The sequence below is a fragment of the Fistularia commersonii genome, chromosome 26 (assembly GCF_037954325.1).
Source record: "Fistularia commersonii isolate RoL2024-O1a breed Wild chromosome 26, RoL_Fcom_v1.0, whole genome shotgun sequence".
Classification (NCBI taxonomy): Eukaryota; Metazoa; Chordata; class Actinopteri; order Syngnathiformes; family Fistulariidae; genus Fistularia; species Fistularia commersonii.
This window is the reverse complement of record NC_141309.1, coordinates 10,155,581-10,172,453: the sequence shown is the minus strand read 5'-3', so window position 1 is coordinate 10,172,453 and position 16,873 is coordinate 10,155,581. Positions and strand designations below refer to the sequence as shown.

The 16,873-nt window shown below is 39.5% G+C and overlaps 2 protein-coding genes and 1 long non-coding RNA gene across 3 annotated transcripts; 1 reads left to right on the top strand and 2 right to left on the bottom strand.

Moving 5' to 3' along the window:
- Nucleotides 1-368: 368 nt before the first annotated feature.
- LOC147218538 (uncharacterized) lies at nucleotides 369-1,984 on the bottom strand. The gene is made up of 3 exons (XR_015108835.1): nucleotides 1,902-1,984; nucleotides 1,699-1,787; nucleotides 369-861 (listed from the first exon to the last, which is right to left on the bottom strand). It is a non-coding gene; the product is annotated as an uncharacterized LOC147218538 (long non-coding RNA).
- Nucleotides 858-5,678, top strand: klf9 (Kruppel like factor 9). Its single transcript, XM_086174327.1, has 2 exons — nucleotides 858-1,659; nucleotides 3,624-5,678. The coding sequence occupies exons 1-2, from the start codon at nucleotides 1,290-1,292 to the stop codon at nucleotides 3,902-3,904; spliced, it is 651 nt and encodes a 216-aa protein (XP_086030453.1). The 5' UTR covers nucleotides 858-1,289; the 3' UTR covers nucleotides 3,905-5,678.
- Nucleotides 2,597-15,794, bottom strand: fam219ab (family with sequence similarity 219 member Ab). Its single transcript, XM_086174328.1, has 6 exons — nucleotides 15,524-15,794; nucleotides 12,757-12,856; nucleotides 11,126-11,231; nucleotides 9,621-9,701; nucleotides 9,475-9,529; nucleotides 2,597-8,271 (listed from the first exon to the last, which is right to left on the bottom strand). The coding sequence occupies exons 1-6, from the start codon at nucleotides 15,599-15,601 to the stop codon at nucleotides 8,113-8,115; spliced, it is 579 nt and encodes a 192-aa protein (XP_086030454.1). The 5' UTR covers nucleotides 15,602-15,794; the 3' UTR covers nucleotides 2,597-8,112.
- Between the last annotated feature and the right edge of the window lie 1,079 nt (nucleotides 15,795-16,873).

Here is a 16,873-nt window from a genome sequence, read left to right as displayed (position 1 = left end):
AAAAAGTGAGACCCGCCCACGGGTCACAGTCTTGCCTCAGTCTCAGAAATCAAAACATGTCTCTTGAAAAAAAAAAAAAACAAGTTATAAGATTTAAGTTCAAATCATGACCACAGAGGTCGATTCGGTTGTTTGCCGCAGCAGTTATTTGCAGACATGTGTCTCGTTTCCGCCGCACCAACTGGGTGGTATCATCATCAATTCCCACAACCGGAGGCATTTTTAGGTAACGGGGTTCTGTGAGGATACGAACTGAGTCCGCCCGTCGTGATGCTACATTCAAGTCCTCTGAAAAGTATCGGACACGGTGATAGTGTTACAAGACGCCCAGATTCTAAGGCGTAAAGCGGGGACGCCAAGGCGCGGACTGTGCTGTAGGAGCTTTATTCGACGCAGAACAGGTTTCTCTTAACATAGCCATTTTTTCCTCTCATATCAGCATTAATTACATGTTACGATACATTTGATAGCCGTTCGATAATGATATTTTTCACCCGGGGATGTTAATTACGCGCTTTTCTTTAGGTTAATACCGTCATCTATCAAGCAACGGGTGTTTTGGGTGTTTATTTTGAGTGCTTGGGTGAGATAACATTGGCAGAAAACGTGTTTCGGGGTACGATTTCCATATTTCCCACTCAAATTGTGCACATGGAAGTAGCACCAAACCGGTGCCACCCACTCGCAGCCCACTTTCCCCGTGTGATTGGCCACCGGGACATCACTCACGCACAGGAACAGACGATTCCTCCAAATGGAGTCACGTTTCCTTCCAGCCAATCGTCGTCTCGCTTTATTATGACACCGTGGGATTCCGCGAAATTGTTTCTTGGAGTTGAGGGCAGAGAGAAGTGGTGCTTGCTGTAAAAAAAAAAAGAGAGAGAGAGAGAGAGACGGCACAAGTTGACGCATGAGTGGGAGCGCAGAGGAGAGACCGGATGAACGCCGACCCAAGATCTTGCTTTCTAAATGTCGCTTCTGACTGATCGAACGGATTGAAAAGGGGGGGGGCGGCGGTTGATTGGGACCCGGCTGTCTTTCCTCCTTGAAGGGGGGGTGGGGGTTGTTTGTCCGCCTCCACAAGAAAAGGCTGCCTTTGCGGAACAGTCACATTGAGAATGACACGTGTGGATGGTTAACCACATGTTTCCAGGGAAGACTGCGGTGGAACTACTTGCTGCGATCATCCTCCGAGATTTGTTTTAGATCATATCTAAAATCTTGTTTTTTTTTTTCCCTCTCTCTCCTGAATCCTCCTCCTCCTCCTGTCTTCCGGGTTCGGTTCAGTGATGTCGGAGGTTGATATTTCTGCGGACCGCGTCCCCGGCCGAACACCGGGGCGGACAGAGGACATGTTGAAAGAGAGCCAGGAGAACCGGACTTTACTGATGGTGGCGATGATTCTGCTGGACTTGAACAAATGCGGCCCCGGGGCCGGCAGATGTCTCGACGTCGGCTCGCAGGAGAAGGCGGAGCGGGGGAGTTGCCGGCTGAACGCCGGTGACAGTCAAGAGTCGGAGGCGGCCAAACAATCCCGGAGCAAGAAGACCGCACCGATCCAGGAGTCGCCCGAGAAGAGACACTGCTGCCCGTTCACCGGCTGTGGGAAGATGTACGGCAAGTCGTCCCACCTCAAAGCCCACCTCAGGGTCCACACCGGTAAGTTGGGGCGATGACTGACACGCCTACGAAACTCACCGGCCCGGTTCTGTGGGCGACAGCGAAACCGATGCCGTCATTTCGGACTTGGACACCGTGAGTGACGTCACTGGCGCTGCTTTTTTTTTCTTAAAAGACGACAAAACAAAAGAAAAAAATGAACATAAAGATGTAAACGAATAAATACATAAATAAATAAATTAGAGAAAAAAATAACTATTTAAGTACATCTCCCGCGCCACCTATGATGATGTCATCGCTGCGTCACGGCGCGACACGCAGCCGCCCGCCCGGCCCGCGCTTTCGTCGTGCAATGTGACCCAAGGGGAGGAAGTGAAAGAAAACGCGGTCCTGCCAATGAGTGGGGGGATTAATGAAATAAGGTGCGGGGGGGTCGTGGTTTGCTTGGATCGCGCCTCGGCGTGACTAAAAGGCGCGCCCGCGGGCGGGGTTCACGATCCGTACCCACTCGCCCCCCCACCCTCCCTCCCACGGGCAGGGTGCATTTCGGGAACAGCCGCCAAACCTGCGTGTGCCAGTTCACGGCAGCGAAAAGTGTGCACCATAATGTCAACGCCCCCGCCCCTATGACCGACACGATCCAACATCTACGGAGTGTCCGTGCGATCGGACGGGATCTTCGCGTTGCGCCACTCGTGGAAAAAAAATAACAACGGCTATAATATCGACAACGCGAGTGGCAAGGGTTAAATGTCAACACGTTGGCCGGTGGCTACGTTGTAGGTCACTGCGACACTGGTGTCCCCACATGCTCCCGTCTGGAGGTAACACCCTGCACCACTATTTCCTTATACGTCATCCCCATCCGCCCTCCTCTTATCCGAGGTTGTAAACAAGAGGAGGCATGTGGCTCAGTGAAGCACGTGGCTTGGGAGGAGGAAGAAGAAGAAGAGGAGGAGGAGGGGTGGCCGTAATAGATTTCTAGTCTTTTTTTTTTTTTTTTTTTTTTTTTTTTTTTTATTCAGCCAGCCCTTAACATGACTCACGATTTCAAAACCGTCTTGTTCCCAGAATGCGTGGTTTATGTTGCCTTCAACTGTTTGGGGAAACTCGGTACCTTGTGTTCCCTGCGACTTGATTTTGTCGCCCCCACTGAAAGAGTTTTCTTTGTACTGCCTTTCAAAGTAGAGCTTGGATATTGAAACAAGAAGATAACGCCACATACCTGGACACAAATGGGCGACTAAAAAAAAAACAAGCACAGCTCTTAACTCTATTGACCTTAAATGTGCACATAAGCTTGAATGTTTGTGGTTGTTTACAACCGGTGCAAAAGAAAAAGTCAGTTAATAAGTGATCAAATGGGAGCAGATTCTAAATCTCCTCTTATTCCGATTCCACAATTGGTCCTTTTGAATGATCAAATATAGTAGTGGAATTAAAACCAATGTTCAGAGCCCAACAATTAGCACTCCTGATCAATCAATTAGGCATTGGTTTTCAATTGTGAATGTATTACTTATTGTGCCACTACGGAGATGCAGTAATGAGCGAGAGTAATGAAAAACATCTCCACCAGCTTGACCGAATAACCGACAGCGAGGTGTCTTAAGTCTCTTAAACTCGGTTCCGCCCAACGAATTTTCAAAAGCTCAAAGGCTCACTTTCCTTCTCCGTTGTATTTATAAAGCCAAAGATTTGGATTTAAAAGAACGGCTTCGGGAAAAGATATTTTAAACCAAAAGGCATTCCACTCACAAAAGACTGTCTATTTCAGCTGCTGTGTTGATGTCTGCCATCAAATCAGGTTTTTAATTGAGACCCTGATCTGATTGAATGCACCAGTTCGATTCCTTGTCCAAGCAAAGCAAAGCACTTCACAATACCCTTTAATATTAGGCTGAATTTTGAATATCACTGGTTGGTCTATTGTGTGCAACCAAAGGAGCCTCATGCTAGAAAAGAGAAATGATCTGTGTGTGTGTGTGTGTGTGTTTCCCCAGGTGAACGCCCTTTCAAATGTACCTGGCCAGACTGTGGCAAGAAGTTCTCCAGATCAGATGAGCTGACACGTCATTACCGCACACACACCGGAGAGAAGCGCTTCAACTGTCCTTTGTGTGACAAGTGCTTCATGAGGAGCGACCACCTGACAAAACACGCCCGACGTCACGCAGGATTCCACCCCAGCATGCTCCAGGGCTCAAGCGCGGCCAAGAGGCGCCGTTTCTCCGTTTCCGTCTCGTCCTCTGACTCTGGAGACCAAAGCCCCCCTGGGGTGTGAGACACACCTGCTTACTGTATGTACACGTATGCAGGTAGATAATACAGACACGGAGGCATACTAAAACAGTGACACGCCCACTGGTCAATTCAGATGCAACCAGCCAAACCACTATACAAATAACGTTGTGGGAAAGATAATAGAACCACAAATCTGAGCTCAAATGAGAGCTTTCCTCAGTCTCTGCTGTGGTATTTATTCTGGGTCACTCAGTATCTCACTCAGTGGGTCACTCAGTGTCAGACCGTTAAAGTCAATCTATCTTTTGTAATTATTTTACAGTTAGTTGTGCAAGGGATTGGTTACGCAGAAGAATCTGTCATCCAACTAGTTTTGTGCTCGTAGTTGTTGGGGCACTACATGTATCCACTCAGAGGTCTGTCGATTATTAAAGGACTGCAACATTTTGTAACCGGGGTATTCAAGGTTCGGTGAAGAAGCTCCGGGGATGAAAATTACAATTGCACACAGAAACACACATTTTCTGGTCTAGACTAATGTCTATGTACAGTTTAGCAGTATTGACATGTAAATAGAGAGATAATACAGATTGATGATTATCAGCATAGAATAGTTAAGTGTTATTAGAGAGTCATAAGACAATGGATAATTGTAAAGAATTACAGAGCTTGGATATTCAAATTCATGTTATTTGACTTTGAGCTTAGTAAGTCAAGTATGCTGTGAGCTTTAGGTCGAGGCATTCTTTATTGCGTAAATGTTGTCACATCCCAGTGTACCTGCTAATCATTACGGCAAATTTGCTTGATACGTATATTAAAAGTCAGTTACCTTTACCTTTAAAATTTACTTTCTGCAGTTATCTACCCGTGCTAAAATGGTGTCAATATTTCCGTAAAGATATGCCTGTGATATTCTTCAAAAATGTATGTGAGACAATGTTTTTCCCAATTCCAATATAAACACTCTTTGGTGTTAATTACAATAGTTTATATTTAGAAAAAAAATTAAAAAAAAACGAAAAATGTTTAAAGCTGTAAACAAGAGGTCCGTCCTCTGGTGAATTTTTTTAGTGGGTTTCTACATTTTACGGATTTCCTGAACGAATGTCAGTAGGTTTCGTCACACACTCTTCAAGCGGCAGTGCTAGTTGTTGTACATTGAACCTGACTTATGTTTACTCAATTTTTGCCATTGCGTGTCCTAACATTGCATTGTATCAGGGACTGGCGGTCATTTGATCAATATCACACCATCTGGTGGCGATATTGAAGCACAACATTTCACACAAGCCATTTTTTTTCAGGTTTTTATTTCTTACTCAGCCGTTCAAGTCACGCTTGACTAATTTTTTTTGTTTAATCAATCAATTACTCATGTAGCATTATTATTTTTTTTTATGTCATTGTTTGGTACAATGTATTTATCATTTGTCCGGTAATCTTTTGTACAAGTACTAATGGGACGAGAGGTTTTATTTGTCCACTCGAGGAGCCAGAATCATTGTTGGTGTAATAAGCTTTCTTTTTATACTTGCCATATAATGCATTCACATGTCCGGACAGAGTAGTACTAGGTGTAGAAAAGCTCCGAGGACACAAAATACATACATTAATTGAGTGAAATGCTGTTTTTTCTGACATTATGACAACTGTGATTAAATGTTGGTGCCTTTGCAATTGAAGCTCTTACTTCTGACGCTACCGTACTGTAATAAGGGACTGCTAATGCAAACCCTAAGATATTGCATTTTACATAACCATGTAATAATTAATGCTCTACTGTTTTATCATTAAAATATTTTCTTTCTAAATATCAAGTTATTATTTACATCCAACGGAACCTAATTGCATTAATTTATTTAATGCCTGTTAAATAAGCTTACAATTGAAATGTCTAAAATTTTTGAAATCCTGTGTCTGATAAACTGAGATGCTGGTAAAGGTACGGTGAAAGTCAAATATGGAGTGGTCCATAAACTTTTTGTTTATTTATTTTTTGTTTTCATACACATCACATAACAATAAGATTGTTAAATATACCATAATGGAAGTGTTTACAAGAAATTCATTAAAAAAAGGGGAAAAAATATATATATTAAGAAAATCAATATCCATGTCTAAATACTTAAAAAAATCAATAAACAGGAAATGTCGATTTAAAAAAAAATTAACAAATCAGGATGGCAATAAATACTCATGCCATTTAATTTTCTTGGTACTTAAGGCATACTGTAACTGCAAATAATGAGCGGATTAAAGGGCTGTAAATTGAAAGATTTTAATGCCCCAAGTCTTGAATGTTGTCATTACAAAACCATTTTGTTCGCGCCACTCAAAAGAGCCAAGTAGATGCTGTCCAACTTTTATGTCGTCATTTCATGACAACGCGTGCAAACTTATGTGTGCAGAAAGAGAGGAGAGGGTTAAATTCTTCCAGGCATCTGAACCTTTATGCTCCTTCTGTGGCATAAAAATAGAAATGGAAAAGAAGGAGAGTCCAATGATCACCAGGTTCAGTAACACAATATGGCGGAAGTAACACCTTTGGCCTCAATAGCGCAGGAATTACGAGAGCATCATGTTCAACCACAATATATAATCTTCCCTTTGAAGACACTCAACTTCAGTGTCGACTCTCTTGGAGGACAGGGTACATCGACATGAGCCCGAAACAATGAACAAAATGTGCATATATTAAAAAAAAAAAAATAGGCACGGTGTCAGAAAAGTAGCAATCGATGGCACTGTAGAACGGGGGTCAAATCAAATGTGCAAAATCATTTTTATAATCATCCTTTCAAATATTTGATCCAGTGCTCTTCGTGCATTTATTTTTTAGCAATTGAAGTTCAGAAATTCTAGGGCTGTGCGGTATAATCTACCTGATTATATCCGGATATATTCGGATAATTAGGAATATTGAACTGCAGTACATTTGATGTCAAAAGTGGTTAGTTCATTTGGTCCTCAGCATAATTTAGAATAGTTCGTAGTCCATGTCAACCTGTGCAAGCCTAAACCTATTCATAGAAGAATATAAGCATTGTTTAAATGAAAGGAATTTTGCGTAAATAGTGTCAATTATGACACAAGCATAATTTAAAATTAGGGGTGCCGATGTATATCACAACACACCTTGGTGATAAGCACGACCTATATACTCACATTTTTTGTAAATTTTTGGTAGAGAACATTGAGTCTTTCCTGTAGTAGAGTTAACAAGTTAAGACACTATTATATTGATTCTTAACATGACAGCCTATTGACTGTCGCAGATAAAAATATAATGCTCCTTAAAATATCCACATTCACTTGGCAAAATAAGAACTAGATCACTCATAAAAATACAACATTTGCAGATTATGTAAGGACGATATGTCACATTTTGAATCATAAGCATTTCGGGCCATCGCCAACAGTCCATTTTAATATCAACACCAATGATTTGCTGATAATATGGTGCATTATGATGTGAAATGAGTCATTCTTTGATCAGTATTAGCTCATACAAACTAGATTATTTTATCGCACAGCCCTACATTCAGTCTCACACTTCAAGACAGGCAAAGACAGGAAAGGGAATGAGTGTAAAATTAGTGTGAATGAGTGCAGTGAACTGGCCTGTGCTACATAACAACTGTGTACAGTAAAATGATACTGCACCTAACAGCCACTATTTGGGGAAACCAAGACAGCTGTCCACACGCAAAATCTCCGCTTTATCGCATCACAATCATACCGACCACACGAGTTAAAAAAAAATTAAGTATTGAAATAAAAAGGGAAAAAAATACAAAATGCAACTCCCAAAATTTCAGGTAAACAAAGCAGCCAAGTAAGCAGAATTGGTGTTTCTGATACTTTAGGGAAAATTAAAATTATTTTATAGAATCATTTGACCATTTGTTTGACGTCCACTTCTGTCGGGTTACATCGTTCTCATCAGGAAGGGTTGTCAAACATGAGCGTACGTCCTGCCATAGGAGGAAACCATCACTTTGACTGATTTAAATACATGTTGAATAGTTTAATGACCTTTTTTTGCCCGGTTTTAACCAAAACCTCCTGTCTGTTAATTGAATTATTTATCGCCATCGCCATCATCAACATATCACTAAATTGCCATTATAATAATCTACTAATGCTTCACTTTCGCCCCTCTGGCGATGAAGTTAACTCAGCAAATGAATATCTAGATTATGTCAGGTTGAAAGGGAAGGGTCAGAGGTTAAAAGCAGGACGGGGCTACTGTATTTGACAGGTGGTTGAGGGAGTTGCCTGGCAGCACATGCAGGTAGGGTTGACCGATTTTGGTGGAATCAGATCGAGGTCTTCATCATCTGGTATTTCATCTAAGCGGTAACCGTCCTTCAGCAGCTGGATGTTCAGATCCTGATTGATTTGCTACAAGACAAACAGAGGAGCTTGCATGTTTATTCTTCACTTTGCAGATTCCGCCAAGATAATGAATTAGACCCTCTTATTAATTAACTTTCATTTATAATTACACCCATATTTTCATTCAGTCCAGCAGAAATTGAGCGCCAAGAATGACCGAGTTCTGTAATGGGATGTACGTATTTCCATCAAATACATTATACCAGCCTTGGAGCTATTGGATGTTTATCCTTGCTTGAAAATGGAAAACATATGTATCACACTGCACACTGCTCACACTGATAATAATAGTTTGGCCATAACTGTGATGGCAAATGTTATGTTGCAATTTGCATGTTGAAAATAGGCTAATAGAATTAGGATGTAGGATTTAAAAAAAAACATTATTATATAGGTAGAGAGAGGTGATACAAAAAGTGATATGAAACCTAAAAAAGGGATCTAAAAATATTTCAAATGCGTGTTTTGACTTAATGAATACATCTGGATGTACCAAAGCAGCCTCAGTATCACAGAGGTATTTAACAGCCATAAGGCTCACATTACTTTATTTTTGGATCTTTTTTTATTTGCCATATGAATGAAAAGAGCTGAACTCATCACCCTGTCTCCAACATCGTGACTCATTTCACATTTCACAAAGCATTATCAGCACTTTAGACTCCCTCCCTTTTTACTTTTATGATTCTAGTCTTGCCATTTGCTGTCCTTTTATACTGAACCGCAGTAAACATTATCGCACCATACGGCAAACAACTACCACTGCTCAGCTTCACCCATTGTACACTACAATATTGTTGTCATGGTGCATTCCTTGCTAATTGCTTATAATTATGTAATGTTGAGACTGAGTGACTTATGAGGTGACATCACTTACTGTACCTGAGTTAACTTCCTCTGGCAGGTTTTAGATTTGGAGACCAAACCAGCCAGAAAGAGGAAAACAATGGAGGTAAGGAAGAAAGAAATGCTAAGGTGTCTGAAATTCGATCTGTTATTCATAGCTATATCGTGTCTAGTGTATGAAGGAGCTTAAGCAATGTGACATGCCATTTAATTAGCTTTCTGTTAATATTTATACATATTGTCTTAAACTGCACCTGCAACTGAATTATGCAACTTGCAGCAACAAAACTAGCCTATGAAGTTTGGAGGAGCAAGCTAGTTAAAAAGAATTGAGGGAAAACAATAAAGCAAAAGAGAGCCCACCTCAGCAGAAGAATATCCTGAGGATGAGTATCTAGACATGTCAAAGTCATCATCGCTGAAAGAGAAAAATAAAAGTAAGAACACTATTTATGCGTTTGTGTACAAGCACAGCATAAAGGTATAAGAGAAGAAGTTGCAGTATTTACCTGTCTGTGTCAAGGGCCACCAATGGCTTCTCATCTGGACTCTGATCTAAAGAGGAATAACCTTTATTGGGCACTACCAACCTGTGTGGAGAGAGGTAGGGTACATAATAGTGATCAGAAATGTAAGAAATTGGGTGTTATTGAAGAAAATACATAGGGGAGATAAGGTGTAACAGATATACACTGAAGGTGACATGGGTAAGAAAGTCAGACAGAAAGAAACAAGAAAGACCAGATGACATCATTGCTGACGAAGGAGTAATGGAGAATAAGGGAGTTATTTTAGCTTGGAAATTGTAGAACCCTTACATCAATTAATTTCTTTTTCATATATGAGACACAAAAATAAAGATATGAAATGCCATCATAAATTGAGGCTAGAATAAAAAAAAAAAACGAAGAAATGAATGTGTGTATGTATATGGTTTTGAGATGGCTATTTGGTAGAGTGGCGACTTCTGAATAACAACTCCTGGTTCTTTGGATCTTTGGTTATTGAATTGCAATTTTTATAAGTCGCTTTGGATAAAAGCGTCTGCTAAATGACTGTAATATAACGTAATGTGAAGTAATGTAATAAGAAATTTGAGACTTCTCTAATGTTACCACAACAATCACTCTAATCACTTCTTGCACAAAAGTTACTTTTTTGCTGACATGAATAAATATAGTTTTTCACAGTCCCATTTATAAAATTAACAAAGGTCTTAAGAAAGAGAATGACTTTAACCATTTCTTAAAATAAAATAAAATGTCTTAAAATTAAAAATTAAAATAAAATAAGAAAAAATAAGAAGTTCCAACTAAAGTACTAAAGAGTAAAGAGAATTTGTTCATGTATTATTGATGTGCTTTGAAATCAAATATTAATTATGTTAATGATTTATTGTCAAGCATGGTTTCGTTTATCAGGAATTATTGGATAAAGAAAATGCATAAAAATGTAGAGGGTTATAAAATACTATCATGCAGCTTTATTGTAAAGCGTCTTGATTGTAAAGATGTCTAGTCAAACTTGTTTAAATTAGAGCAACAGTGATTGGTTTTTGAATCAGAACCTGAATCGACTAAGTGGGTGTCTCGATATTAAAATATAATTTGAAATTAAAACACGCTCCGTAGCAAATCAAAAAGGAGTATATACCTGGACAATGATCTGATATTACTTAGTGTTGCGTTGGGAGTGTACAGCCTCGACTTTCCGGGAACACAGATTTCCCGGTGGAGCATCAAAATAATATGTTTTTATTTCATTTTGCGTGGGAGTTACATGTGTACAATTATTGTTGACTTAACGGTTAAATATACATCAGATGTCAAAAAACAATGAGAAATGTTATTTTTCATGCTAGTTAACTTGCTATAGTTTCCCACAACACTACAATGTTGCATATCAGGATGATCTAATTGGAAGGAAGGGAAGATTCTAGTTTAATGAACCATTCAGGGAAGGTGAGGTGTGGATAGGTTAAAAGTCTCCTTAGACTGAAGTGACTAATGGTTACCGTGTTCTGGCCATAACATTGTTCTTCTTGGGCTGCTGGTTTACTGGACTTCCTACACCATTGCTGTTCTTCAATGAGCCTTTCCTGGCCAGCTCTCTCTGTTTCTCTGTGCCACAAACACAACCACAAGAAGAATGACGTACAAAACTACAGCAGATTGAAAATGACCATTTTTGCAACGCCTAGTGAAATGGAGTAGTCTTAAAAGCAAGCAAACAACACATTTTTTCAATGTTCACGAATGAATTATGTTTTGTTTCATTCTTAAGTAGAATGCTTTGTGGCCTGATGGATCAGCAGGAACAAAATCCATAGGATTGACTAACACACTAAAAATTGTGTACATCCATTTCTTTACAGGTCCTTTGCTCCTCGGACACCCACGTTTTCACTCAATTTTATTATCTGACTGGACAAATATTGTCAAGAATGAATACAGGACTGTCTTAGAAATTAGAATATTGTGATAAATTCTTCATCTTCTGTAATGCAATTACAAAAACAGAGATGTCATACATTCTGGATTCATTTCAAATCAACTGAAATATTGCAAGCCTTTTATTATTTTAGTATTGCTGATTATGGCTTACATCTTAAGAAAACTCAAAAATCCTGTCTCAAAATATTAGAATACTGTGAAAAAGTATTTTTTGTTTTTTTAATTGCATTACAGAAGATAAAGAACTTCATCACAATATTCTAATTTCCTGAGACAGTCCTGTAGGTTTATTCTTGCATTGCAATTTTCTAAGTCCGGGTTGTATCTCAGTTATCTTAATTTTTTGCTCAGCACTATGACACACTTCACATTGTCACAGTTTTATTTTAAATGCAGCTCACCGCAAAACATGCTTCGGGGCAGATAAGTATCCTTTCTCCTCATTGACACAGTTGGGGATGTATTTGAAAATCTACTTGCTCAAATCATTTGCAGTATGGTGTGGTAAAGTAGTGCAATACAGTTCCTGTTGCGCTTTTGTTTTTTGTTTTTTTCATTTAAAGATTATCAAAAGAATAATGTGATAAAGCGTTAGTGTTAAATGTACAATACAGCATGGCTGACATTCACGCACACACACACTAAGTTTCCATTTAGTGTAACGATTCATTAATTGAGGTCATTGCATATAAATCTACAATGAACAAAAACACTCAAAAAATAAGACTCCCTTTTGGATTAAACAAGCAACTAAAGGATTAGCTGTTTCGGCGTGCAAAATGGTGAGTACAAGTTTTTAGCTATGCCAGGCAATATGTTGAGGAAATATTAGAGGATTAAAAGAATCTGTGTTTTTTAATCATCTGCTGAAGCTCCAAAATAAGACAGATTGTTGACCTCATCATATAGTAGCATAAAAGGATGATTAAACCCCCAAGTCTTACCTCTTTTGGTTTACTTTGTATTACAATATTGATCCTCACTATTCAGATCCCATCACAGTGAGAATTAAAACGCCCCTCTCAGCTACAAATTCGGTACACAGCCTTGGCTAAGACCTCGGGATTGATAAGAGATTATGCTGGATTCATATCCCGCCGGAACCCGCATCTGCCAACAGCGGGCGCCTTGTAAAATACCAGCTGACTAGACGATGACCGGTTTTCCAAAAGCAGAAATGAAACCCACTCACCTATTTTCATCTGCAGAGGTGAAGGCTTGTAGTTAATGGTGACAGGTTCCCCCTCTCTGGTGTCGGAGTCCGCCTCAGAGGCTGTGGACGAAGCTGGGTCCTGGAGACACATAAGTGGATAGAAGGATAAAGTGGAACGCACTGTGATGAGGTATGCATTAAAAATCAATGTTTTTTGTATCATATAGTACTGCGCTGGATTACTCCATGAAATGTGATAGACAGATCGACCGCTCTAATGGCCGGTCCTGATTTGTTGTGAGTCCAGGAAGCTATGACTACGATTTGAACTTATGTTCAGTTTTACATATTCATCCCAGTTTTATACATTCATCCAACATCTGTATTACTAACATGGTTGTGGGGAGCCTTCCCCAGCTGTCAGTGGGTGAGAGGCAGGATACATCCTGACCTGGTCGCCGGTCAGTCAAAGGGCCAAACATAGAGGCATAAAACCCATCACACTTTCCATCACACATCTGGGCAGTTTTGGGTCACCGATGAAACTGCAGCACACTTGGGCATTTGGGCCATTTTGCTTTTTTATCTGGCCCTCCAAACAATTTTCTTTGAATATTTTAATAAGTATTTTCAATCAATATTGAATTTAGGAACTCCTTATTTTTTCCTTTTGTTTAATTTTGTGTAGATGATTACGGTGCATACAAAATAATGTCGGTACATTTATATGATCATTAATGATTTTGAAGTTGAAATAACATGCCAAAAAAATTAAGTATCTAAGTTTATCTAAATTTTCATTTTATTCAATTGACATGATACCTTGTTGGCGCGTGCATAAAACTTAAATAAGAAATGTGACCTGCCAGCTAAAATAATTACCCACCCCTGACCTAAAGCATGTTGAATTTTGGCAAATATTAAAAAAATAAACTTTTATGCTAAAATGTACAGAAACATCTAATAAATAACTTTGACTATACAACTGATCCTGATTATTTCAGAACTAACTTATTTTATTAATCAGGTTTAATGATCTACTTGTTTATTTTTATAATAATCGTCACATAATTAAAAATATGCAAGTATGAATCACATGGATCTAAGCAACTGTCATCAGGATTAGGAACCACATGCAGGAGGTAAAATAGAACTGATGAGAAATTGACCAGTATTTGGTATACATATATAAATTGAGCTATTTTTCAGCTTAACAATGCCAGAGTGTGATAACCCTAAAGACTGTATAGTCGTAAGGACCTGTTGGATGATTAACATCAACATTATAAAGGGGGGCTCCTGAAAATTTATCAAAAGTGACTTTTGATATTCGAAAAGCTATTTTGCACATCAACTTCTCCAACAGTACTGAAGAATATCAGTGTTTCCCATTTTACTTTCCCCCATCCTACGAGTATCATCATCACCCAGTATGTGTTTCTTGGCAATAACAAGAATGCAGATATAAGAGTAAAGTTAAGTTTACATGCTAGTGAACGCCACGATTAGGAACTTTGCAATATGAACAGAATAGTATTATTTTACATAATTCAATTTTGACAACAGCACAGGGGATCAATAGGACACAGTGCATTAAACAGTCCATTTTAATAAATAATTCTACAAGTCAAGGTCAATGAATGGATACGATAAGATATTGTTTCATCATCATAGTTTTAAAATGAAAAAAACAAACAATTCCTTTTCTTTTACATTTCATTACTGATTGAAGAATGGCCTTACCAAGTGTAAATAATTGCAGTTTTGCTGTACTATTCTTGTTGTGACCTAAGTATAGTGCTTGTACTCCACTGCGAGTCATTCTGTGGTCCCCCACCCCGAGAGCTGAGCACACAACCCTGTCATCCGCCATATGGTTCCATTTTATTTGACAAGATTAAGAATGGTAATAAGTCACTGAAAGAGCCACTACCCATCAGTTACATTCCATGATCCAAAATGTTAATTTTCGCTGTACAATGAAACTCTTTGCTGCCAGACAGTAATGATAACATGGTGATATGAGACAAAATATAACTTAACCATGCCCAAGTGTTTTGGAATATGAGGTGATCCTGGATCGTTCATCGTTAGGGTGGACCGAGGATCTAAAATTATAGATAATATGGAGGGACAACTTAGAGGTAGGAGGAGGAGGGAACGCAAACGCCGGCAGACAGACAGGCCATGCGCGGCGGGGAGGCCGCCCCGCAGGCTGCAGTAACCCCGAGCCCCGCTGCAGGCCACGGAGCGCATCAAATCACCCACAGGGTTTTTTTTTTTTTTTTCCACCTCACTCGGGGTAGGTTTTGGGACAAAACACGTCCGCCTCGCTTCCCGGCTAGAAAAAAAAACAAAAAAAACCTTGGTTTCGTCCAAGTCTTGGAAGCACAGTCGAGGGTCGGAACGAGTTGCTGCGTGATGCTGAGGATGTTGCGGTGATGGTGTCGGGATGGAAGTGCTTGTTTTCGCCAGACATGACGGATGCTGCTCTCTACGCAGCACAACACCGGACGCACCTCTGGACGGGCTAAAAACGCTCAATTTTAAGGAAATACACCGCTAAGTATTGTATTAAAAACGCCGGTTTCACGCCATACTTCCTGATTCTTGATTCTATAAATAAATAAATACATACATAAACTTGACACATGAGCTGTGATGATCGGCCAATATGGCTAAACGTGTCGGAATCGCATAGCGCGGAGTAACGCAACAGCAGGCCGAAGTGACAGTGTTATCACATAAGTAAACACAGTTATAATGTTAAAATGTAGAAGCCCCCCCACCCACAGGTTTGATTTACCAGCGGCTGCATCTCAGCCTGCATCTCCGCCTCCTGGACGGCGCTCGGCACCTGGAATCTGTCTATTTCTTCCATCATCTCGGCGGCGCCTTCTCCCCGGTACTCCCGATCTGCGAGCGGTCGTTGATGACAACTTGTGTGTCCGAGGGGGCGATCGGGGATCAGATTCGTAACGATCTCCGGTAATCTCCGGCAGCGAGCCTCATCCCAGCAGGCAGTGTGTCGATGGTGGTGTGACCACTTGGGTGACGGTGACTCCACCACCCACTTCCGGATGGGGTATTCCAAGTTAGAGTCTGGGAGGCCCTTTTGCGCAACGTCACTCGTACCGGCGTGCTGGGGCGAGAAATCAATAATCATTAATTAATGCAATTTTCTAGTATAGTCTGATACATGGGAGGGGCACTCGAAAAGAACGTTTGACTGGAAACGGTACAGCAGTGATAGTAAACGTGATAAATCACTAAGAAAATATGCATGAATTCCATTCATCGTAAAAACAAATATAATGAATATACAGACAACTTTTATTTTCTTATATTTGATACTCTTTGCCTTAATGTGGTCAATTTCTTTCCTTTTGCTTTCTTTTAATCTGTTCTGTTCTATTATACTGTTTATGGGGATGGGGCCATGCAACGTAACAAATGACCCACCAGGATTTACTTAAGTATTGTGATTGTGATACACACACATACACACGCATATACAACAAGCTGATATAAAAATATATACATATGTATGTGTATGTACATATATATACACAAACATACACACACACATATATATGTATATACATACATACATACATAAATATATTTATATATATAATTAGTATAGTATATATATATATAGTGTAGTATATATATATATAGTATAGCATAGTGTATATATAGTGTATGTATAGTATTGTATATATATAGTGTATATATAAAGTGCGCATATACATATATATATACCTATGATTCCATTGTGACGACATAATATATATATATATATATATATATATATATATATATATATATATATATATACGTATGTACACACACACACCAAATTTATACTAGATTCACTGCGTTAATTGTCATATGTACTGTGTGGAAACCTGTCCTCCTATAATGAAATTCTTACTTTGCTCTCCGCAGTACATTTGGCCGGCATGCAAACATGAATGCCACAGAGGGCGCCATGTGCATGTGTATGTATGCATGTTTATATCAAGTCATACATTCTGGGTTTCAGTACACGAATTAATGGGTAGATGGCATATAAAAGGAGACACATTCTATTTTTCTAAATAATAAATTATACATTTCGGAATGTCGAAGATGAATGGATGCAAATGGAGGC

Excerpts from the sequence above, each read along its gene's own strand:
- fam219ab (XM_086174328.1), bottom strand. The coding sequence starts at position 15,601 with ATGATGGAAGAAATAGACAGATTCCAGGTGCCGAGCGCCGTCCAGGAG. Across the intron at positions 12,857-15,523 it reads AGGCTGAGATGCAGCCGCTG|GACCCAGCTTCGTCCACAGC; the intron begins GTAAATCAAACC and ends ATGTGTCTCCAG. Across the intron at positions 9,530-9,620 it reads GTGGCCCTTGACACAGACAG|CGATGATGACTTTGACATGT; the intron begins GTAAATACTGCA and ends TTTCTCTTTCAG.
- klf9 (XM_086174327.1), top strand. The coding sequence starts at position 1,290 with ATGTCGGAGGTTGATATTTCTGCGGACCGCGTCCCCGGCCGAACACCG. Across the intron at positions 1,660-3,623 it reads CCACCTCAGGGTCCACACCG|GTGAACGCCCTTTCAAATGT; the intron begins GTAAGTTGGGGC and ends GTGTTTCCCCAG.